This window comes from Ambystoma mexicanum, chromosome 12 (assembly GCF_040938575.1).
Source record: "Ambystoma mexicanum isolate Mex_15411 chromosome 12, UKY_AmexF1_1, whole genome shotgun sequence".
Lineage (NCBI taxonomy): Eukaryota > Metazoa > Chordata > Amphibia > Caudata > Ambystomatidae > Ambystoma > Ambystoma mexicanum.
Genome location: NC_090936.1, coordinates 368145385 through 368169656, shown reverse-complemented (window position 1 = coordinate 368169656; position 24272 = coordinate 368145385). Strand labels below are relative to the sequence as shown.

Below are 24272 nucleotides of genomic sequence, written 5' to 3'. Positions count from 1 at the left end.
ACTCCACCTCCTCCCACTCCCATGCTTGCTAAAGCCAGCCAAGCCCAGCTTGGGCCCGGGCAAACTCCACCTCCTCCAGGGAGTCCAGGCTCCCTGAAGCCAGCCCAGCCTGGGCCCGGGCAAACTCCACCTCCTCCAGTCCCCCAGGTTCAGTGAACAACACAGCCAGCCCAGCCCTATTTGCAATGCATTAATTGAAGTGCACTGCAGTACACGTGGAAAACAAAAACAGGCTTGCTGAAGCCAGCCTGGGCCCAGGCAAACTGCACCACCTCCAGTCCCCCAGGTTCAGTGAACAACACAGCCAGCCCAGCCCTATTTGCAATGCATTAATTGAAGTGCACTGCAGTACACTTGAAAAACAAAAACAGGCTTGCTGAAGCCAGCCCAGCCTGGGCCCAGGCAAACTCCACCTCCTCCAGTCCCCCATGTTCAGTGAACAACACAGCCAGCCCAGTCCCATTTGCAATACATTAATTGAAGTGCACTGCAGTACACGTGGAAAACAAAAACAGGCTTGCTGAAGCCAGCCCAGCCTGGGCCCGGGCATACTCCACCTCCTCCAGTCCCCCAGGGTCAGTGAACAACACACAGCCACCCCAGCCCTATTTGCAATGCATTAATTGAAGTGTATTCACTCGGTTTACCGTTACAAACACAGTAACGGTTATTGAAGCAAAATGAAATTGACAACGGTGTTTATACCGGTATACCGGTTTACCGTTACAACCCTACTGTCCATTGAGGCTTTTAACACTAAAGACTGTTCTTCTTGTGGCATTAACATCAGCTCGCAGGGTTAGTGAACTACAGGCTCTCTCATGTAAACCTCCATACACCACATTTTACAAGGACAAGGTAGTTCTGAAAGTTAAACCATTTTTCTTACCGAAAGTAGTTTCCGACTTCCATTTGTCGCAGAAAATTGTTTTACCAACATTCTATCCTCCTCCTCATTTGGGAAAAGAAGAGGAGAGATTACATAGACTGGACCCAAGAGGGCCCTCAGCCTTTACATTTCAAGAATGACAAAATTACGTCAAGACGACCAACTCTTTGTGGGTTACACAGATCATAAATTGGGGTTAGCGGTGACAAAACAAACTATATCCCGCTGGATCATTTTAGCTATATTGGAATGCTACAGATTAGCAGGAAAAGACCCCCCGGATGGGCTACGTGCTCACTGCACTAGGGGAATGGCTACTTCTGCGGCTTTGAAGAGGGGAGTCCCTGCAAAGGATATTTGCTCGGCTGCAACATGGGCATCAATGCATACTTTTATCAAGCATTACTTCTTAGATGCCTCCTCCTCCAATGTGGGACTATTTGCCAGAGCGGCACTTCACTCTGTCCATGAAAACAAAAACTAGCACTCCCACCTCCAAATTGATCACTGCTATGGGAGTCTTATCACAAGATAAGGAATCAGTGGGAGGACACAATCCATGTAACGCTCACCTGGTTCCCACGGAGGCGCGGCGTCGAAGGCGCAGAACTCTGAAGATGGACAGGAAGGGCCCCTCTATTCTGGCTTCCCTGGCTCGTTGGATACCCTCCTGTGCGTGAAAAGGGAGTATTACCAACTGTGGAACAATGCTCAAGCCTCCCACTCCCTTCCAACCCTCCACGATACCTCCTCCACGATTCCCCGTGAAGCCTCACCTTAGGGTTTGGAAGGATGAGCTCTCCATCCTGCTTCTGATGCAGGGGCGCGTTGAAACCCAGTTACTTCACTGGATTGAGGATTGATGGGAGTTCAGGTAAGCTTGACTGTTCAGGTAAGGCGCTGTAAAAGTTCTGTTCAAAAGTTCAAGCTTAATAATAATGTTCGTTGTCTAATTGCAGCAAGCGCTAATACTTGTGTCTTTTTCCCCTTAGGGGCCGGGGTTCGGAGTGCCGGAGATATGGCGCCGACCCGAAGTGAAACAGTTCTGGATGAGCGCTCAGGTAATGTCTTTGCATTCGCTCATTCAATGTCTTTGTCTTTTTTCCCCATAGGGGCCGGGGTCCGGAGATGCCAGGAAGCGGCAGGACCCGAAATGCAGTGGGAATAATCCAACAGGTAAGACTTAAAAGGAAACTGAGCTTTCCTTATTCCTTTTCTCCCTCTCACCTTTGTTCTTGTCTTTTTTCCTCTAGGCGCCGGGGCGTAGCTGAATCCGGAAGATCGCTGCTGAAGATGGAAGCGCCTTGCAAAGGTGAGTAAAATGCAGCGCTGCAGCGATCGAAACGAAATGCCTTTAAAATGATGTCTTCCTTTTCAGGGCCGTTGGAGAAATGACTCCGGGATGCAGATTTAGCAGGTAAGGGCTTTTCTTCTCCTATTCTCTTCCTTTCTCCCCTTGCAGGTGTTCCAGGGTGCTGGCAGGCGTGGCTGAAGTCAGGATGCAGGAGCTGACACGGTGAGCGTCCAGCTGCTAGGTGCAGAACAACGCGAAGCATGTGTGGCTGTTCGGGTGGGGTTTAAATAGCCTTGGAAGAAGTTCCTGGTATGTATCCTTCTACCAATCAGGTATGTATCCTTCCCCGACCACACCCGGGTGGTGAAGTAGTCCTACAGGTTAAGTAGTCCCATTCAGGCCTCAAGAGGGCCTGGATGAAGCAGCAAGGTCTGCATCAGGTAAGTGTGCACCCAAGCACTTAAACACATATCTTCTTCTATGAGCCTGGCGCCTAAGGCGCCAGGACTGGGGTCCGCTATGAGCCTGGCGCCTAAGGCGCCAGGACTGAGTCCAAAGGGCCCCGACTTGGGCCCGCTGAGACTTCCCTGGGGAAAATGATGTCTGCCTCTGGGGTTGCTGGGCCCGGCCTGGCTCCTTAGAGGTAGGCATCATGACAGTACCCCCCCCTCAAGGCCCCTCCCAAGGTCTTTTCCTCCGGGGGTTTTGGTTTGTGCGGGAATCTTCGATGGAATCTTTGAATTAATCGTGGTGCGTGAACATAGTTACTGGGTTCCCAAGATCTTTCCTGAGGTCCATATCCTTTCCAATCAACAAGATAGAAGAGTTTCGACTTAACTATCTTGGAATCTAAAATGTCTTTCACTTCGAATTCTAATTCTCCATCAATTTGGACAGGGCCTGGGGGCTCAGACAGTCTGGTTCCAGGTTGTACTGGTTTTAGAAGAGATGCGTGAAAAACGGGATGAATCCGCATGTTGCATGGTAAATCGAGTTTAAAGGCCACTGGGTTGATGTTTTGATGGGGTAAGGCCCAATGAATCTGGGATTAAAAGTTCGCTGACCCTTGAGGGGTAGATGTTTAGTTGCTAGCCATACCTGATCTCCTACTTGGTAAGGAGGAGTTTTACTTCGGTGCAAATCAGCGTTTTCTTTATACTTTTTCTTGGCTTGCTGTAAGTGGGTTGTAGCTTCTTTGAAGGCTTGGGTTATTGTGGAATGTAGGTGATTTACTGCAGGCATCTCCAGGGTCAGAGGTGGATCTAGGTCAGAGGTCCGAGGATGGTGACCATACAGGGTATAAAAAGGAGTCTGTCCGGTTCCAGAATGCACTGAATTGTTGTATGCATATTCTGCAATCCAAAGGATGTCCTTCCAATTCAACTCGGATTGGTGTAACATGCACCGCAGATATTGCTCGAGAGTCTGATTGGTTCTCTCGGTTTGTCCGTCGGTCTGGGGGTGGTGGCTGTGGATAACCGCACGTCTATTTGTGCTAGTTGGCAACATTTCTTCCAAAAGTGGGAGATAAATTGACTTCCACGGTCTGAGACTAATATGGAAGGGAAACCATGTAACCGCACTATATTTTCCATAAATTCCTTGGCCAAGGTGGAAGCTGACGGCAATCCTTTTAAAGGGATAAAATGGGCCATTTTGGAGAATAGATCCACTATTATGAGAATCGTGTTGTAACCACCACAAGGAGGCAGGTCAGTTATAAAGTCCATTGACAAGGTGTGCCAAGGTGCTGGTGGAATGTCCAAAGGTTGAAGTAGGCCGGCTGGCCTTTTCTTTTGACTCTTATTTTGGGCACAGATTCCGCAAGACAACACAAATGACTTTATGTCTTTTCTCCAAGAAGGCCACCAGAAGTGGCGTTTGATCTTTTCTTCTGTTTTCGCGATACCGGGGTGTCCTTCCATTAATGATTCATGATGACGGGTAATGACAAGTTCCTGCAATTCTTTACTTGGCAGAAATAACCGCTCTTGGAAGTAGGGTAAATCATCCTTAACGGTGTAGTGAGGACCCTTTTGACTCCATTCCAGTAAGGCAGAAGAGTCAAAAAGCTGTTTTACTTGAGCTTGGATGTCCTCAATGGTTTACAATGAAGTCAAGCCCAGAATTCTTTGTTCCGGTATGATTGGCACAGGTTCTAAACTCGAATTGGGTTCTTCCATGCCTATCCGGGATAAGGCATCTGCCTTACCATTCTTGCAGCCAGGGCGATAGGTAATTACAAAATCAAATTCCGCAAAGAATAAAGCCCATCGGAGTTGTCGCGAAGATTGAGCTTTGGCCGTCTTTAAATACTGCAAATTTCTGTGGTCCGTAATTACGGTGATGGTGTGTCTTGCACCGAGAAGATAGTGACGCCAAGCCTTGAAAGCTGATTTAATAGCCAGTAGTTCTTTGTCGGTAATTGCGTAATTGAGTTCAGGTGGAGAGAATTTTCTGGACCAAAAGGCTACAGGGTGTAGTTGGTTAGTTTCTGGGTCTCTTTGCGACAGGACAGCTCCCATGGCCGAACTGGATGCATCGGTTTCCACGATGTAAGGGAGATCTGGGCGCGGGTGCTTCAATACAGGTGCAGAGGTGAATTTGGTTTTCAGGTCCTGAAAGGCTTGTTCAGCCTCAAGAGTCCATTCAAAGCGTTTATTTTTCTTTAGGAGAGCTGTGATGGGTTGAACAGTTCGAGAAAATTCCGGGATGAACCTTCGATAGAAATTGGCAAAGCCAAGCATGCTTTGCACTCCCTTCACAGAGCTAGGAGATGGCCATTTGAGAATGGCGTCCACTTTCCGCGAGTCCATTCGGATTCCTTGAGGTGTCAGGATGAATCCGAGAAACTCCACTTCTGTGGTATGAAAAACGCATTTTTCGAGCTTGGCAAATAATTTGTGCTGGCGCAATTTCTCAAGAACTGCCCTAACATGGTTTCTGTGATCAGATTCTGAGGAGGAATACACCAGGATGTCGTCAATATAAACGATGACACAAACATCGATAAGTTCCCGAAGAACATCATTCATGAAGTACTGAAAGGCGGCAGGTGCGTTGCACAAACCGAAGGGCATTACTTGATATTCGAAGAGCCCAAATTTGGTGCGGAATGCAGTCTTCCACTCGTCGCCCTCTTTTATACGTACCAGGTGGTAAGCTCCTCGGAGATCTAGCTTGGTGTACACACAAGCATCTTTTACTTGGTCGATAAGCTCAGGTATCAGGGGCAAAGGGTAACGATTCTTAATCGTTATCTGATTTAGGGCGCGGTAGTCAATACAGGCCCTAAGGTCTCCTTCCTTTTTAGGTACGAAGAACAAAGCGGAAGAGACTGGTGACTTTGATGGGCGAATGAAACCATTGGCCAGGTATTGATCCAAATACTGGCGCAAATGCAGGTTCTCAGGTTCAGTAAGAGCATAAATCCTACTACAAGGTAGTTGTGCATTGGGTACCAAGTCGATTTGGCAATCGTAAGATCGATGGGGAGGTAAGGTGTTAGCCTGCTCTTTCTGAAAAACGTCTTGGAATTCTTGGTATTCAGGTGGTAGCTGTACAGGGGTGGAAGTTACAGAGGCTAGACCCATAGCTGGATTCCTTGGGTAACAGGTTGGTTCACAATCAGGAAAAGTTATCTTCTTTGCTCGCCAGTCTGTTCTCGGATTATGTGTTTCTAACCAAGGGATTCCAAGAAGTACTTGAAATTGTGGGGCCTTGATCACATCAAACACGATTGCTTCCCGATGTCCGTCCTGACCCACCAGAGTGATTTCAACTGTGGAATGCGTTACAGGCCCTGAGGCTATTTCGGTTCCATCAACTGTAGTAATTACATCTTGGGTTACTTTCGGGCGGAGAGGAAGCTTAATCCTGGAAGCCAATTCACGGTCTATGTAATTTCCAATAGCTCCACTGTCTATGTATGCTTTTATAGCATGCAACTGCTGAGGCTGTTTTGGGTTCACAAGCACCATTGGCATGACAAAATGCGAGGTCAAAGAGTTTGTTTTCAAGCTCGGCAAGCGGACCCCTACGCTTGTCGGGCTAGGTCGTTTCCCGAACCAGGTGTCAATAACTCGTTATCAGTGGCTCCAACCACCTTCTTGGGTGGTTTAACTGGACAACTTTGAAGAAAGTGACCGGAAGTTCCGCAATACAGACAAAGTTGCATTTGTCGCCTTCTCTCTCGTTCCTTCTGCGTTAATGGTCCTTTAACACTGCCAATTTGCATAGGTTCGGAAACGTCAGTACTCTTGGAGTTAACGTGGGTCTTGATAGGTACTCTGGTTTCATACTTGAGCCGATCTGCTTTTCTATTTTGAAGTCTGTGATCAAGTTGAACCACTAAGTCTATGTAGTCTGCGCAGGCCTGGGGTGGATCTACTATCTGAGCTATAACATCTTTAAGCTCTCCGCGCAGGCCTCGATGAAACAATGTGATCCTTTTATTTTCAGGCCATCCGGTTTCCACAACTAGTCTATTAAAGGTAGCGATATAGGACAAAAGATCCTGATTACCTTGTCGTAAGGATAGCAGTTCGTTGTCAAGGGCCTGTCCCTGCGAGTGTCGAGCGAACAATCTTTCCATGCTGGCCTGGAAGCCCTGGAAATCCCGGAGAATGGGATCATCCTGATTTACCAATGGAATAGACCAATCGGCAGCCAGCCACTGAGGTAAGATAGTACAAAGGCTACTTTGGTTTGGTCGTTGGGGAAGGCCCCGGGCCTGCATAAAAAGTGTAAACGGCATTGGTTCATAAAAACGGCATATTTCTTGGGATCCCCCGCAAAACGTTCCGGCGGGGCCAAAGGCATGTGTCCAGGTAGATTGATTTGTACCGGGTTATTCGAACCCATTGTTGTAGAAATATCTCCGGAAACAGGTAAAGGAGTGTGCTCTGCCTGGCCCTGCAATAACCTTTTGGCCAGATCATCAGTTCTTTCCTTGGATAGGATTAGTTCCCTTCTGAGAGCATTAGTCGCCTGGCGGGCTGAGTGCACTTCTGCCCGTAATTCCCCTAAAAGATGGGCCAGCTGATCTGTCTCAGAAGTCTCCATAGCGCCCAGGTGGGAAATTGTGGTAAGGCTTCGCGTTCTGTAACGCTCACCTGGTTCCCACGGAGGCGCGGCGTCGAAGGCGCAGAACTCTGAAGATGGACAGGAAGGGCCCCTCTATTCTGGCTTCCCTGGCTCGTTGGATACCCTCCTGTGCGTGAAAAGGGAGTATTACCAACTGTGGAACAATGCTCAAGCCTCCCACTCCCTTCCAACCCTCCACGATACCTCCTCCATGATTCCCCGTGAAGCCTCACCTTAGGGTTTGGAAGGATGAGCTCTCCATCCTGCTTCTGATGCAGGGGCGCGTTGAAACCCAGTTACTTCACTGGATTGAGGATCGATGGGAGTTCAGGTAAGCTTGACTGTTCAGGTAAGGCGCTGTAAAAGTTCTGTTCAAAAGTTCAAGCTTAATAATAATGCTCGTTGTCTAATTGCAGCAAGCGCTAATACTTGTGTCTTTTTCCCCTTAGGGGCCGGGGTTCGGAGTGCCGGAGATATGGCGCCGACCCGAAGTGAAACAGTTCTGGATGAGCGCTCAGGTAATGTCTTTGCATTCGCTCATTCAATGTCTTTGTCTTTTTTCCCCATAGGGGCCGGGGTCCGGAGATGCCAGGAAGCGGCAGGACCCGAAATGCAGTGGGAATAATCCAACAGGTAAGACTTAAAAGGAAACTGAGCTTTCCTTATTCCTTTTCTCCCTCTCACCTTTGTTCTTGTCTTTTTTCCTCTAGGCGCCGGGGCGTAGCTGAATCCGGAAGATCGCTGCTGAAGATGGAAGCGCCTTGCAAAGGTGAGTAAAATGCAGCGCTGCAGCGATCGAAACGAAATGCCTTTAAAATGATGTCTTCCTTTTCAGGGCCGTTGGAGAAATGACTCCGGGATGCAGATTTAGCAGGTAAGGGCTTTTCTTCTCCTATTCTCTTCCTTTCTCCCCTTGCAGGTGTTCCAGGGTGCTGGCAGGCGTGGCTGAAGTCAGGATGCAGGAGCTGACACGGTGAGCGTCCAGCTGCTAGGTGCAGAACAACGCGAAGCATGTGTGGCTGTTCGGGTGGGGTTTAAATAGCCTTGGAAGACGTTCCTGGTATGTATCCTTCCACCAATCAGGTATGTATCCTTCCCCGACCACACCCGGGTGGTGAAGTAGTCCTATAGGTTAAGTAGTCCCATTCAGGCCTCAAGAGGGCCTGGATGAAGCAGCAAGGTCTGCATCAGGTAAGTGTGCACCCAAGCACTTAAACACATATCTTTTTCTATGAGCCTGGCGCCTAAGGCGCCAGGACTGGGGTCCGCTATGAGCCTGGCGCCTAAGGCGCCAGGACTGAGTCCAAAGGGCCCCGACTTGGGCCCGCTGAGACTTCCCTGGGGAAAATGATGTCTGCCTCTGGGGTTGCTGGGCCCGGCCTGGCTCCTTAGAGGTAGGCATCATGACAATCCATTCGAAGAACAAGTTACTTACCAACTGTAACGTTCTTTCGACTGGATGTTCCTCCCACGTATTCCTCATCGACCCTCCCAGCCTACCCTGCAGTACAGTTTGTCTTTTCTTACAATTTCCTCTCACGATGGGCCTATCAGTCACAGCATATGCCTGGATGTTCCACGAGTATTTCTTCAAAAACAGAACTGAAGCCAACGGGCGTGGCTCGTGCTACTTATACCATCAGTGACATCGACATGGTACAGAGCCCGTCGAGGGACAGTCGACGCCACGACCTCGAGCACAGCGCCCTCTGCGGAAAAATGTTTTCCGAAGCAGCGAAGCTGGCGATAACGAATTATCACAAGATGAGGAATACTTGGAAGAACATCCAGTCAAAAGAACGTTACAGTTGGTAAGTAACTTGTTCTTCTGCCCTGGAACAACTTAGCATACATCAATTGTCCCATAAGCCCATCAGTTGCGCTGCTATACAGTTTTTTCCCCAATGACCCAGTGATTATAGTCACAGAAACACCATCTGTGGAAAGGACACACTGATATTGTTTCACCCATAGTACTTAAAAAGAAAAGTACTGAGTATGTGGGTCTACAAACTGTCCTCAATGACCTGTGAAACGACCAACTGCTAGAATAAGGCAACAGCAGTCTAACAATGCCCATATCACTGCAATAAATACGCAACTGCATGTAACTACACCCATAATACTGCAAAGGCACTTCACAATAGTGGAAAATGGAAATCTGCCAACAAGAATGAAGGTGCTTGAAGACATACCCTGCAAAACTATTAAACTGTAAACAGTTGGGATACGCCAAATGGTATCTACCTGCAACCATATTACTGCAATATTACTTCCCATACCTGCACAATTTAAAATCCACCAGCCAAAATGAAAGTTCTTCTGAAGAAAACCTTCAACACTTACTAAGTATAAACAACCAGAATACACCAACTGGTATATAACTACACCTGCAGTACTACAATATTATTTCCAGCGGTCAAACTGCGAAAATCAACCTTCAGCAATCAAAGGGCTACAAACATACCCTCAACAACTTTCAAACTACCAACAGTTATTTAACTGCCCCCACAATCCTGCAATATTAGTTTGCAAAACTGCAGTACTTAGAAAACACCAACAGCAATCAAGCATCATAAACGGATACTGCTAAAAAGAGAAAACAGATAAACAGTTAGAATATGCCAACTGGTATCTAACTGCAAGCACTTCCAAAATGAGAGGCATACCCCATTTCATATCCTCCTACTGCAACAGTGCTTATAACAGCAAGAGCACATAGATGTGCACCTTAAACATTCCTATAAGTACTACACTCGTCAATGAAACAGAGTGTGCCACATAACCTCAAATGAATGTAGAAGGTTCTTTTTTAATCCTGCATCTTTTTTTTCCCACAGACCCAATGATTATGCAAACAAACACATGAACTGAGCACATCGCACATTACACTCGTTTAAAGCATAGTACTTGTAATGTACTAATTATGAGGGTCCACAAAGTACATAAATGTCTGAAATTGAATGCAAAACAGTATGAAGTACCTTCCCTAACAATGGTACCGTCTTGGTACAAGGCCCTCAAGCCAACCTTCTCCTCTTTGATAGACGCTTCCCACGCCTCATCAATTTCCTTTCTTATTTATTTAATTTATTTGTTTATAAGGCCACGAAAGCACGCAGGCATCGGGGCACCACAAAGACGTTTACTTACATAAAATGGATGCAATTGACGAAACAGGGCACAGGACACTTGGCATGCCAAGAACAGGTAGAAGCAGCAGGTACTACTCAGTGTTGCTTAGTTCATTTGAATAGAAAGGTTTTTAATTGCTTTCAGAAAATGAGGAGGTTGGGTTCAACTCTCAGGTTCAGAGGAAATTTGTTCCAGTGGTGAGCTGACCGGTTGGGAAAGGTTCTGCCCAGACCATTTGCTTTCCTGTGGAGGTTAGTTGTAATGAGCCCTTGGGTCTCCGATCTAAGAGTGCGGGTAGGGATGTAGCCCACAATCCTAGACTTAAGGCAGGCCGGAGCTTTACCATATAGGCACTTGTGTGTGACTGTCATAGATTTAAACATTATCCGGTCTTCAACCCTTAGCCAATGTAGTTCCTTCCTTGCTTCACTGATGTGATCAGATTTATTCTTATGCTTTATTATTCGCGCAGAATAATTTTGAATATGCTGACATTTTGTCAGGCATTGTTTACTGGCACCCAATAGTAGGGCGTTGCCGTAGTCCAGTCTAGAAAGAATGGTCGCTCGGGCTATAGTAGCACAGTTAGAGTCACTAAGTACAGGTCTGATGGCTTTTAATAATCTCAGGTAGTAGGAACAATTTTTGCTGACATAGGAGGCTTGAGCATCTGAGCTAAGGGAGGCCTCCAGTGTCATGCCCAAGGTTTTGACACTAGTCACTACTTGGATGTTGGACTCTTTTATTGTGAATGACTCGTAGCTGGATGGTAGTTTGGCCCTAGCTTGTTTGGATTCGAAGACCATCAGCTCAGTTTTTTCCCAATCAAACACACCCAGTTATGGTCCATCCACTGTTCAATGATATTGTAAAGTTTGTTTAACATTTTGTTGTCTTTCGTGTGGTCCCCACTCAGTTCCACTACTAGCTGAGTATCATCAGCATAGTTTAGAGAAAAGGTGTTTATGTTGTCTAGGGCTTCACATAGGAGGCAAAGGTATAGATTAAAGAGTAGTGGGGAAAGACTAGCTCCCTGGGGAACGCCACAGAAAATGTTGGATTCACTAGAGAATTTATCGGCCCAATGTACTCTAGAGATGCGGTCTGCTAAGAATGATGGTAGCCAGCCTATGGCTTCCCTAGAGCAATTGGCAATTTTCTCTAGTGCTTCTTGTAGTAGCTGATGGTCTAGTAGATCAAACACAGCACTAAGGTCTAGCAGGATAAGCAGACCAGTATTGCCCCTTTCGATGATACTCAGCATTTTTGTCTGCAAGTCCAGCATCGTTGTTTCGGTGCTATGGGCAGCACGGAAGCCCAATTGCTGGTGATGTAGTAAGCCATTATTCTCTACATAAGTTTGCAGTTGTGCAGTTGCAATTTTATCCATTATTTTTAGTATGAAGTTGCAGTTGGTTATGGGTCTTAAATTCCCCGGCTCTCGTTGGTCTAAGTTAGGTTTTTTGACCTGTGGGGTAATGGTCACCTTTTTTATATTCTTGGGTACCATTTGATCTCTGAAAGAGGCGTTAACCATTTTTGTAAACAATGGTGCAAATATATCAGCATTTTCGAGTATGATTTTAGGCGGGAGAATATTTTATAGGACTTCTCAAGTTCCTTCCAGCTGTCCCTATTGCTAGTATTGGGTTTCTTCAACCATCTAGTTTCAAGCTGTCTTTTTTTCTTTTTTTGAGCCGCTAAATCTGGAGTATACCATTTCTGGTGGTTGGTATTAGGTCTGACTAGTTTAGAGCGAATAGGGGCTATCTTGTCAATAAGATATGAAGCGTGTTGTTCATATTTGAGTATGATTTTATCACAGGTATCTTTGCCTTTAAGGTCTGCTAGGATGTTGTTGGTGCAGGACACTAGGTGTGCTCTTTGATTTTTTTGAAATTCCTACATGTCATTTTCTTGGTTTCGTTAGGGCTTTTCTTGAGTGGAGTGGGCATGGTCATAGTAAAGAATATTTTATAATGGTCGGATCAAATGCAAGGAGTGGTCATGTAGTTTTTAGTTGCTAGATTGTTCGTAATAATCCAGTCTAGCTGGTGGCCGTTAACCATTGTAGGTTTGGAATTTTTCGCTTTTTTATCTTTAGTATCACCCCGCCAGCGATTGAAGTCACCTAGGACCAGCGAGGATGAGTTGGGGCTTTTGAGTAGGTTGACTTGTCCAGTGAGTTCCTCATTGAACTCTGATGTAAGAGATGGAGGTCTATAGATAAGGACAATATTTAAACAGTTTGTATCAGTCGGGCTGTGTTTCAGATGAAGTATTTCGCAGCCTTGGTAGATCAGGGTCGATGGAAACATTAGGAGTGAGTCCCGGGTTATCATAGCTACCCCACCCTCTTTTTCTGTGTCTCTGTTTGTGTGGTGTATGGTGTAACCCATTGGGACTGCAATGATGCCGGTTGGACCAATCGGGTCTTGCAACCAAGTTTCGGTGAGGTACATGATGTCAATGTTTTCCTCCTGTATAAAATCATGTACGCTTTGGGCGTGTTGATTTAAGGAACACGTGTTTAGCAAGCATACCCTTAGGTTCTTCTCCTGCTGTCCCCTATGCCCCCTCCATGGCTTCCTCGCCTCCCCATGCTGTCTCCTCCCTGGCTACCTTGCTCTCTCCTCCTTCCTCCTCTGCCCCCCTCAGGCTTCTTCTACACCTCCGCAGGGCGTACCTCTGATTTGTACTCCTCCCCGGAAGGCTTTCAACGATGGCAGCCTTCTCCATATTGCCACTCTAAACTCTCGCTTAGCTGTCAAACACTCCTCTGACATCTCCTGGAGGAACTTGACCTCGATGTCCTCTGTCTCACTGAGACATGGTTCACAGCCAGCTCTGTCATGAGCTCTGACACTCTCCTCCCTGATGGCTACAAGATCCTCTCCATGCCCAGATTCAACCGTTCCAGAGGGGGTGTAGCCCTGATCTTCCCTGAGTGGATTCCTGCATCTGTCATTCCTACACAGGCCTACTCCTCTACCAAATGCCTCGTCTGCAGGCTCTCTTTCTCTCCTGCCATTCCCTTACTGTGGCTACCATCTATCGGCCACCTGGTCAGATCTCCTCCTTCCTCTCTGATTGGGCGGACCTCTCCATTTCCCTTCTGGTCTCAACCACTCAACTCCTCCTTCTTGGAGACTTCAACATCCACCTGGATGCTTCCTGTCCTTCCACTGGACTCTTTCATGACCTCTGCGACTCTCTCTCTCTATTTTCCTCTCTGGCCCGACTCACTCTGAAGGGCAAACTCCAGCACTGCCACCTACCTTCTCGGTTATCCGACCCATGAAGCATGTTTCAGTTGAGGCTTTCGCCGCCACATTTTCACTCCCGCCTGCCCCCCACCATGCCTGACTCACACCCTGACACAGCCCTTTCCATGCTCCACTCTGCTATAGCTGATACGGTTGATGTTCTTGCCCCTGTAATGAGGATCCGCTTGAAGCCCAAATCCTATTGCAACTCTTGATACGACTCAGACCTCGTCACCCTTAAACGCAAGTGCAGGGTGGCTGAGAGGAAATGGCGTTAAAATCTGCAAGGAGCTGGCCAATCCTGCTGCATTCTCTACCTCTCCTGTCCCCTCCCAGGCCCTCTGCATGGCCCTGGCATCTCATTTCATCTCTAAAACTCAGGACATCCTGTCCTCTCTTCCTCTCCCTCTGCTCCCTGCTCTTCCTCTGGCCCTTCTTTGGTCACCTCTCCTCCCTCCTTCTCTGCTTTTCCCCTGTTCTCCGCAGACAAGGTTTCTAGACAAGTCCGATCTATGAAAGTCTCGTCAGGACAGGTTCTCCCCTGTTCCTCCAAAACCATCAAGAACCACATTGACACCCTGGCTGATTTCTGCAACCACTCCTTTGCCACTGGAGTCTACCTCTCCCCCCTGAAACACTCCCTTGTGCACCCTCTTCTTAAGAAACCCTCTGCCGACCCTTCCTGCCCGGCTAACTATCGTCCATCTCCATCACTCCTTTCCTGGGCAAACTCCCGGAAAAGCTCGCCATCTCCCAGCTTAATCTTCACTCTGAATCTGTTTGTTGTCTCCCTGACCATCAGTCTGGTTTTAGAGCTGCCAGAAGCACAGAAACTGCTCTCCTGAACATCCGTGAAGACCTGCTCTCCAACCTCAATTCCAACACCCCCTGTGTCCTCATCTTAATTGATCTCTCTTCTGCCTTTGACACGGTCAACCATGCCATCCTGCTCAACCGTCTTTGTGATAACCTGTGTATCACCAATTAGGCCATGGCTTGGCTGACCTCCTTCCTCTCCGATCGACCCTGCCAGGCCCAGCTTGGGTCCTCTATCTCTACCTCTACCTGTGGTGTTCCCCAGGATCTAACCTCTCTCCCTGGCTGTTCAACCAATACTTGGCACTTCTTTCCCACTACATTGCCACTCTCTGCCCCAACATTCAGTGCTATGCGGATGACACTCAACTCATATTCAGGCTCTCCTCTGCCACCTCTTCTCCTTCTCTCATCTCTGACTGTCTTTCCGCTATCCAGGAGTGGTGCGTCACCAATAATCTCTGCCTTAATACCAGTAAGACAGAGATTCTCCTCAACGGCACACCTGCTCCCTCCTTTCCTGTCATTCTCTGGCCGTCCTCTCTTGACCCTTTTCCTGCTCCCACCTGTGAGGCAAAAAACATCGGGTCATCTTCGACTCCACACTTTCCTTCTCTTCTCACATCTTTGACGTTTCTAAGAAGTCACACTACCAACTGCACCTACTCAGAGGTATTCATCCTTTCCTCTCCTTTCCCCAGAAGCTCACTGTCCCCATGGCTCTGGTTCTCTCCAGGCTGGACTACTCCAACAGCCTATTTCTAAATCTGCCTCCCGCTACTCTCTGCCCTCTGCAACTCGTCCAAAACAGGACCGCAAGACTTGTCCTTGGCCTCAAGCCCAGGGATCGTATCTCTCCAGGACTAAAATCTCTGCACTGGCTCCCAGTGGCGGCGAGGATTAAGTTCAAAACCCTCTGCATTGTCCACAAGGCCTTCTGGGGCCTGGGACCTACCTACCTGCAATGCTGTCTACCTAAATACTGTCCCTCACGAGCCCTCCGCTCATCTACCTCCAACCTTCTGTGAGTGAGCCGGTTCACCAAGTGTCATGATCTCTGCTTCCAAAAGGTCAGGGTTTTTCCAACTCCCTTGGAAGCAGATCCATAACCCAGGTTCCGAGTGCCAACCAGTCCCAATTGGGACCTTTTGGACCCAGTCCTGGCGCCAGTGGCACCAGGCTCATAAATATGCCCAGTCCCAGCGCTGGAAGCGCCGGGCTCATAATGCTTGGGTGGACTTACCTGCAGCAGACCATGCTGCTTACTTGCCTGCCAGTTGAGCCTCTGATCCTCTTCTGTTTGGAACACTGGAACTCTTCTGGAAAGCAGGAACTCTTTTCTTACCTAGGCGTGGCTGTGGAAGGAGACACCTAAGCACTACAGGAGGCTATTTAAACCACACCCGATGGATGAATCTTGCTTTGCGTTATTCTGCATCCTCTGCAGCAGAACGCTCATCGTGTCTTCTGCATCTGATCCTGGGCCTAAGGGAAAAGGCTTACCATCCTGAATCCAGTCTTCAGCAACACCTATAAAGACAAGAAAGAACAGGTTAGCATTACGGTCTTCAGTGACAGCTCTTCACTTACCTGGTCCATCGGCTGTCACCAACGCCTCGCGCTGCATTCCGGCATCTGAAAGACAAAGGCTTACCTACTCTTCGTGCGCTCCGGAGGTCTTCACACTGCATTCCGGCATCTGAAAGACAAAAGCTTACCAACTCTTCGCACGCTCCGGAGGCCTTCGGCGCTGCATCCCACATCTGAAAGACAAAACAAGGTGCGTTTAAAGACATTGGGGAACTTTAATACTCACGTGCCATTACTCCTTTCCACATCTAACCCAGTGGGTATTCCGGCACCCTGCAGCCGCTCCGAACTTGTACCTGCAAAATAAAAAGACAGTTAGAGCGCATCGTGAAGCAGGCAACAAGCGCTTACTTACGTGCTTCCAGGCGCTTCTATTCATCACACGGGCTCCATTTTCAACTCACTTCAGCCCGTCATCCGCCATCGCCGGAACCCTGCAAAACAAGAGACATCATTACTAAAGACTTTAAAGACATTAGAATTACTCGAAACTTACCGTTCGTGCAGTAAACGACGGACAGCAGTCCTCTGAAGTCAAGAGGCCTGCTCCCCTTATCCAGTGAAGAAACTGGTTACAGCACCCTGCCCCGAGGCAGATGGAGAGCACGGCGTTCAATTACCTAAGGTGAGAGCGTTAACCTTTGGGGTTCTACAGGAGAAGAGAAAGGGAAGAAGAGAGAGACATTCAATAACCCAGTTCCTTAATCCCATATTTTCTATCTGCAGACATCTTACCCTTAGAGTCCGACATACAGTGCACAGAGGTCCAGCCCAAAGAGCCAGCCGTGTGTTACACATCACCTTTGAAGATACAGTATACGCCCAGTCAAGACCGGCGCCTCTACGGAAATCAGGTGAGCGTTACAGAACGCAAAGCCTACCACAAAACTCCCGTCCAGGCGCTATGGAAACCTCGGATACCGACCAGCTAGCCCAGTTACTTGGGGAACTAAGGGCAGAAGTGCATGCAGCCCGTCAGGAAACGAACGCTCTAAGAAGGGAACTGATTATTTCCAAGGAGCGAACAGATGATCTCGCTAGACAATTGCTACAGTCACAAGCCGGACAGACCCCGTTACCCGCATCGGGGGGAAATCTTCCTTCTACATCCTCTATGAATCCAGTGCAGATCAACCTACCTGGGAATGTACCTCTGGCTCCGCCCGAACGATTTTCTGGTGACCCAAAGAGGTTTGCAGTATTTATCAATCAGTGCCGGTTGCATTTCTTATGCCGGCCAGCAGCCTTTCCAACTGATCAAGCTAAAGTAGCTTTCGTGCTTTCGTACCTTAGTGGCAATGCGGCAGACTGGTCGACCCCTCTAGTAAATCAAGATGATCCGGTCCTCCATGATTTTCAAGCTTTTCAGCTCAGTATGGAAAAACTGTTCGCAAGACATTCACAGGGGCAGGCCTTGGACAATGAGCTTCTTTCGTTGCGACAAGGTAATCAAGACCTTTTGGCTTATATTGCGTCTTTCAACAGACTGATAGTGGAAACTCAATGGCCTGAGGACAAAAGGATTACGCTGTTTTATAGAGGTCTACGTGGAGAGCTCAAAGATATGTTAGCCCAAGTAGTGAATCCCCCACAAGATTGTTCGGACTATATAGACTTAGTCGTTCAAATAGATCACAGACTGCAGAACAGGAAGGCCGATCGTTCCAAGTTTGATGCTCGAGTATTTTCCAAACCGCCAACTCCTTCCAAAGGAGTAGCTCCGGGGAACCCATGCAAATAGGGGGTCTGAAAGGTCCTCTAACACAAAAGGAGCGGGAAAGGAGAAAACAGTTGCAATTATGCCTCTATTGCGGAAACTCAGGGCACTTTCTTCGAGACTGTCCGGTGAAACCTGCCAAGAAGGCAGTAGGAGCTGCAGTTACCAAAGTTACAAACTCTGAGCAGGGAAACGACCTCGCCCGACAAGAATAGAGGTCCTCTTGCCGAGCGTGAAAACCAGTTCCGTGACCTCGCATTTCGTGATACCTATGGTCCTCGTTAGCCCTGATAATCCGGATCGATTACATGCAATTGAAGCTTACGTCGACAGCGGTGCCATCGGCAATTATGTGGATCATGAAATGGTTTTGAGGATGAATCTAACTCTTTGTCCCAAGGCTGTAAAGGACGTCATTACTACGGTGGATGGTACGGAGATAGCCTCCGGGCCAGTAACGCATACCACTCAAGAAGTGACGCTAGTAAGTCAAGATGGACACCATGAGAAGATCGTGTTCGATGTGATCAAGGCCCCTCAGTTTCAGATTATTCTAGGAATACCTTGGTTAGAGAAACACAATCCTCTGATCGATTGGCGAGCAAGAACGGTCCAGTTTCCAGAATGTGTCTCTACTTGTCACCCTCCACCTGGTGTTGCACTGGCAGCAATTTCTTCAGAGACTCCCCAGTTACCTCCCGAATACCTAGAATACCAAGATGTTTTCCGGAAGGATCAGGCTAACTCTCTACCTCCTCATAGGTCTTATGACTGCCAGATAGACCTGATACCTGGATCTACTCCTCCTTGTAGTAGAATTTATGCCCTCACCGAGCCTGAGAACCTTCACCTTCGACAATACCTGGATCAATACCTGGCAAATGGGTTTATTCGTCCTTCCAAGTCCCCTGCTTCTTCAGCTTTGTTCTTCGTTCCAAAAAAGGAAGGAGACCTTAGAACTTGTATAGATTATCGCTCCCTGAACCAGATCACCGTTAAGAATAGATATCCGTTACTTTTGATCCCTGAACTCCTGGAACAAGTCAGAAAAGCATGCATATACACAAAGCTGGATCTTAGAGGAGCTTACCACTTGGTACGAGTAAAAGAGGGCGATGAATGGAAGACGGCCTTCCGCATCAAGTATGGGCTATTTGAATATCAGGTCATGCCCTTCGGACTTTGCAATGCCCCGGCCGCCTTTCAATATTTTATGAACGATGTCCTCAGAGAGCTCATAGATGTGTGTGTTGTTGTTTACATTGACGACATCCTCGTTTATTCTTCATCGGAATCTGAACATCGGAAACACGTGAAAATGGTCCTCGAAAGATTGCGTCAACACAAACTTTTCGCTAAGTTGGAAAAATGTGTTTTCAACGTGACTGAAGTTGAATTCTTGGGATTCATATTATCACCTGGCGGAGTGCGTATGGATTCAAAGAAGGTCGATGCAGTTCTCAAATGGCCATCACCATCCTCCGTAAAAGGTGTGCAAAGCATGTTAGGCTTCGCTAACTTTTACCACAGGTTTATCCCCGAATTCTCTCGAATAGTCCAGCCCATCACTGCCTTGTTAAAGAAAAACAAACGTTTTGAATGGTCTACCGAGGCGGAACAAGCTTTCCAGGATTTGAAGACTAAATTTATCTCTGCACCAATCTTAAAACACCCTCGCCCCGAACTCCCCTACATCGTGGAAACTGATGCTTCAAGCCTTGCCATGGGGGCAGTTCTATCACAAAAGGACCCGGTAACCAATCAGTTGCATCCCGTGGCATTTTGGTCCCGCAAATTCTCGCCTCCTGAAATCAATTACACGATTACTGACAAGGAACTTCTGGCTATCAAGTCTGCCTTTAAGGCTTGGCGGCATTATCTGCTGGGGGCCCGACACACCGTTACTGTGATTACGGATCACCGAAACCTGCAATATTTGAAAACCGCAAAAGCCCAATCCTCTAGACAACTCCGTTGGGCATTATTCTTTGCCGAGTTTGACTTCATAATTACCTATCGACCTGGTACAAAGAACGGTAAAGCTGATGCCCTTTCTCGGATGGGAGTGGAAGAACACTTGATCAACCCTAAACCTGTACCAATCATTCCCGAACAAAGAATTCTGGGTGTAATCGCCACAGAATCCATAGAGGAAGTCAAGGATAAAGCCAGACAACTTGTAACTCCAGCAGACATACAGAATTGGCATCTGCAGGGAAAGGACTTTGCAGTAAAGGACAACTTATTGTATTTCCAAGAACGATTATACCTACCCAGCACAGATTTACAGAAAAAAGTAATCTCTTGTTATCACGATTCTTTAATGGAAGGACATCCCGGTATGGCCAAGACCTCAGAAAAGATCAAGCGCTACTTCTGGTGGCCGTCTTGGAAAAAAGATATCAGAGACTTTATAATGTCCTGTGGAGTATGCGCCCAAAACAAGAGTCAAAAGGAAAGACCAGCAGGCCTCTTACGCCCTATTGACATCCCACCTCGCCCTTGGCATACGCTTTCTATGGACTTCATCACCGATCTACCTCCATGCTCCGGATACAATACGATTCTAGTAATCGTGGACTTATTCTCCAAGATGGCGCATTTCATTCCGCTCAAAGGCTTGCCAACAGCAGCAACTCTGGCCCGAGAATTTCTCGAAAACATCGTCCGACTGCACGGTTTTCCTTCGGTTCTAATTTCGGATCGAGGTAGTCAATTTATTTCTCATTTTTGGCGAAGTTGCTGTCGGTCGGCTCAAATTGATGTGAGACTATCGACCAGTCACCACCCTCAGACCGACGGACAAACCGAGAGGACCAATCAAACTCTGGAACAGTATTTACGCTGCATGCTGCAACAAACTGAAAAAACTTGGAAAGACATCCTTTGGATAGCCGAATATGCCTACAATAACTCTGTCCATTCGGGAACTGGGAAAACCCTGTTTTTTCTTTTGTACGGCAGTCACCCTCGAACCTCGGAGTTGGATCCCCTCCAAGATCTTGAAACACCAGCAGTAGACTACCTGCATTCTACAATCACCCAAGCCTTTAAGGAAGCTGTTTCTCACCTTCAAAGGGCTAAAGAACAATACAAGAAAGGAGCAGATCAACATCGGAAGGAAGCCCCTCAATATCAAGTAGGGGATCAAGTCTGGTTATCCACCAAGTATCTACCTCTAAAAGGGCCACGCACATTCAACCCAAGATACCTTGGTCCCTATTCCATCACTACCATAGTAAACCCAGTAGCGGTCAAGCTGGACTTGCCCCCGCACATGAAGATACATCCGGTCTTCCACGTCTCTCTATTAAAACCCGTGCAACCTCAAACCCGACTAACTAAATCTCCAAAACCTATCCTAGTTGATGGAGAACTCGAGTTTGAAGTCAAAAGCATTCTGGACTCCAAGATCTCCAAATCTAAACTATTTTACCTAATTGACTGGAAAGGCTACGGCCCCCAAGAGAGATCCTGGGAACCTGCTGAATATGTCCACGCTCCTCGCCTAATCAAAAGATTTCACCGAACATTTCCTGACAAGCCAAAACCCCCGGAGAAGCCCGGTTTGGGAGGGGCCTTGAGGGGGGGTACTGTCATGATCTCTGCTTCCAAAAGGTCAGGGTTTTCCCAACTCCCTTGGAAGCAGATCCATAACCCAGGTTCCGAGTGCCAACCAGTCCCAATTGGGACCTTTTGGACCCAGTCCTGGCGCCAGTGGCACCAGGCTCATAAATATGCCCAGTCCCAGCGCTGGAAGCGCCGGGCTCATAATGCTTGGGTGGACTTACCTGCAGCAGACCATGCTGCTTACTTGCCTGCCAGTTGAGCCTCTGATCCTCTTCTGTTTGGAACTACTTTTCCTGTTGGGTGGGGCAGGAGCCACTCCCTAGATTCAGAACACTGGAACTCTTCTGGAAAGCAGGAACTCTTTTCTTACCTAGGCGTGGCTGTGGAAGGAGACACCTAAGCACTACAGGAGGCTATTTAAACCACACCCGATGGATGAATCTTGCTTTGCGTTATTCTGCATCCTCTGCAGCAGAACGCTCATCGTGTCTTCTGCATCTGATCCTGGGCCTAAGGGAAAAGGCTTACCATCCTGAATCCAGTCTTCAGCAACACCTATAAAGACAAGAAAGAACAGGTTAGCATTACGGTCTTCAGTGACAGCTCTTCACTTACCTGGTCCATCGGCTGTCACCAACGCCTCGCGCTGCATTCCGGCATCTGAAAGACAAAGGCTTACCTACTCTTCGTGCACTCCGGAGGTCTTCACACTGCATTCCGGCATCTGAAAGACAAAAGCTTACCAACTCTTCGCACGCTCCGGAGGCCTTCGGCGCTGCATCCCGCATCTGAAAGACAAAACAAGGTGCGTTTAAAGACATTGGGGAACTTTAATACTCACGTGCCATTACTCCTTTCCACATCTAACCCAGTGGGTATTCCGGCACCCTGCAGCCGCTCCGAACTTGTACCTGCAAAATAAAAAGACAGTTAGAGCGCATCGTGAAGCAGGCAACAAGCGCTTACTTACGTGCTTCCAGGCGCTTCTATTCATCACACGGGCTCCATTTTCAACTCACTTCAGCCCGTCATCCGCCATCGCCGGAACCCTGCAAAACAAGAGACATCATTACTAAAGACTTTAAAGACATTAGAATTACTCGAAACTTACCGTTCGTGCAGTAAACGACGGACAGCAGTCCTCTGAAGTCAAGAGGCCTGCTCCCCTTATCCAGTGAAGAAACTGGTTACAGCACCCTGCCTCGAGGCAGATGGAGAGCACGGCGTTCAATTACCTAAGGTGAGAGCGTTAACCTTTGGGGTTCTACAGGAGAAGAGAAAGGGAAGAAGAGAGAGACATTCAATAACCCAGTTCCTTAATCCCATATTTTCTATCTGCAGACATCTTACCCTTCGAGTCCGACATACAGTGCACAGAGGTCCAGCCCAAAGAGCCAGCCGTGTGTTACACATCACCTTTGAAGATACAGTATACGCCCAGTCAAGACCGGCGCCTCTACGGAAATCAGGTGAGCGTTACACCAAGCAGAGATTTGGAGGGAGATCCTTATCCTCAATATGTGAGTATGAAAGCAGGATAGCTGCAGTCTGTGGGTGGCAGGGATTCAGCCCTTGTCCCGTAAGACACAAATATAAATAATGTTGGTTACCACCCAAAAGTCATCTGTGCTTCTCCCAAAAGTAATATCCAAATGAAAAATTCAATTGAACAACTCTTAATTATGTAATATTGTTCTCTTTAATAGTAGCGCTACTATTAAAGAGAACATTACATAATTGAGCTGTTAAATTGAATTTTCATTTAGATAGTACTTTTGGGAGAAGCGCAGAGTGCTTTTGGGTGGCAACCAGAATTATACACTGTTGCAGGGTTGCAGGAAGACCATTGTCCCATGCAACATTTTGTTCTCCTTGACCTCTTCGCCATTTCCAGAGTCATCATCAATGTCAATTTCAATGGAACCATCATGGTTCAGGGTCCTCAACCCAACCTTCGTCTCTTTGACAGGCTCCTCAATCGCCTCTCTAACCTCACCTCTCACTATGGCCATGCTCCCCTTCGATCTCTGCTTACCTCCTCCTCTGCAAAGGTTCCCTTGCCTACTGTGCCTTCTTCCTCCTGTGCACAGGCTCCCTTGCCCATTGTGCCTTCCTCCTCCTCTGCACAGGCTCCTTGCTCATTGTGCCTTTCTCGTCCTCTGCAAAGGCTCCCGTGGCCAATGTGCCTTCCTCCTCTGCGCTGGCATTCTTACCTTGCCACACTGTCCTGGCTGTCTTGTCAGCCTTGGCTCCTCCGCCCCCACCCTCCACTATCCCTCTGACCCTCTTGCCACCCCTGGGGGGACCATCATCTCCTGCACCCCCCGCGGAAGACCCTCGAAGATGGCAAGCTCCTCCACATTGCCATGCTCAATAAACGCTCTGCTGTCAAACACTCGTCTGACATCTGCAGCCTCCTTTAACTCATGGACCTTAATGTGCTTGCCATCATGGAGACGTGGTTCAGGGATAGCTCTCTCATGAGCTTTGACACACTTAGACAAAATCCTCTCTGCGCCCAGGCCAAAGAAGACAGGGGCAGAGTGGCGCTGATCTTCCCAGAATGGATACCTGTATCCCTCTTCCCTACTCAGGCCTACTCCTCCTTCGAATGCCTAGTCTGCAGGCTATCACTCTCTCCTAAATCTTCTCTCCTTGTGGCCACCTTCTATCAACCACCAGGACAATCCACTCTCTTCCTCTCTGAATGGGCTGGCCTGGCCTCCTCTCTACTCCTCCTCTCATCTGTTCCTGATGGGTGATCTCAACATCCACCTGGACTCGCCTGACTCCTCAATGACCTTTCTGCGACCTATTCAACTCTCTCTCCCTCTCTATCGTACCCTCTGGCACCACGCATACCGCGGGCCATACTTTGGATGCTCACATCTCCACTGACATTCCTCTCTC

At 47.9% G+C, this 24272-nt stretch overlaps 1 protein-coding gene across 1 annotated transcript in view; it reads right to left on the bottom strand.

Moving 5' to 3' along the window:
* The window catches only part of LOC138514487 (E3 SUMO-protein ligase ZBED1-like), a 31479-nt gene extending 8105 nt beyond the window's left edge, over window positions 1–23374 (bottom strand). Inside the window, exon 1 of the mRNA XM_069629970.1 lies at window positions 23183–23374. Coding sequence (XP_069486071.1) covers window positions 23183–23374 — 192 coding nt within the window. The remainder of the gene's footprint in view (window positions 1–23182) is intronic.
* Between the last annotated feature and the right edge of the window lie 898 nt (window positions 23375–24272).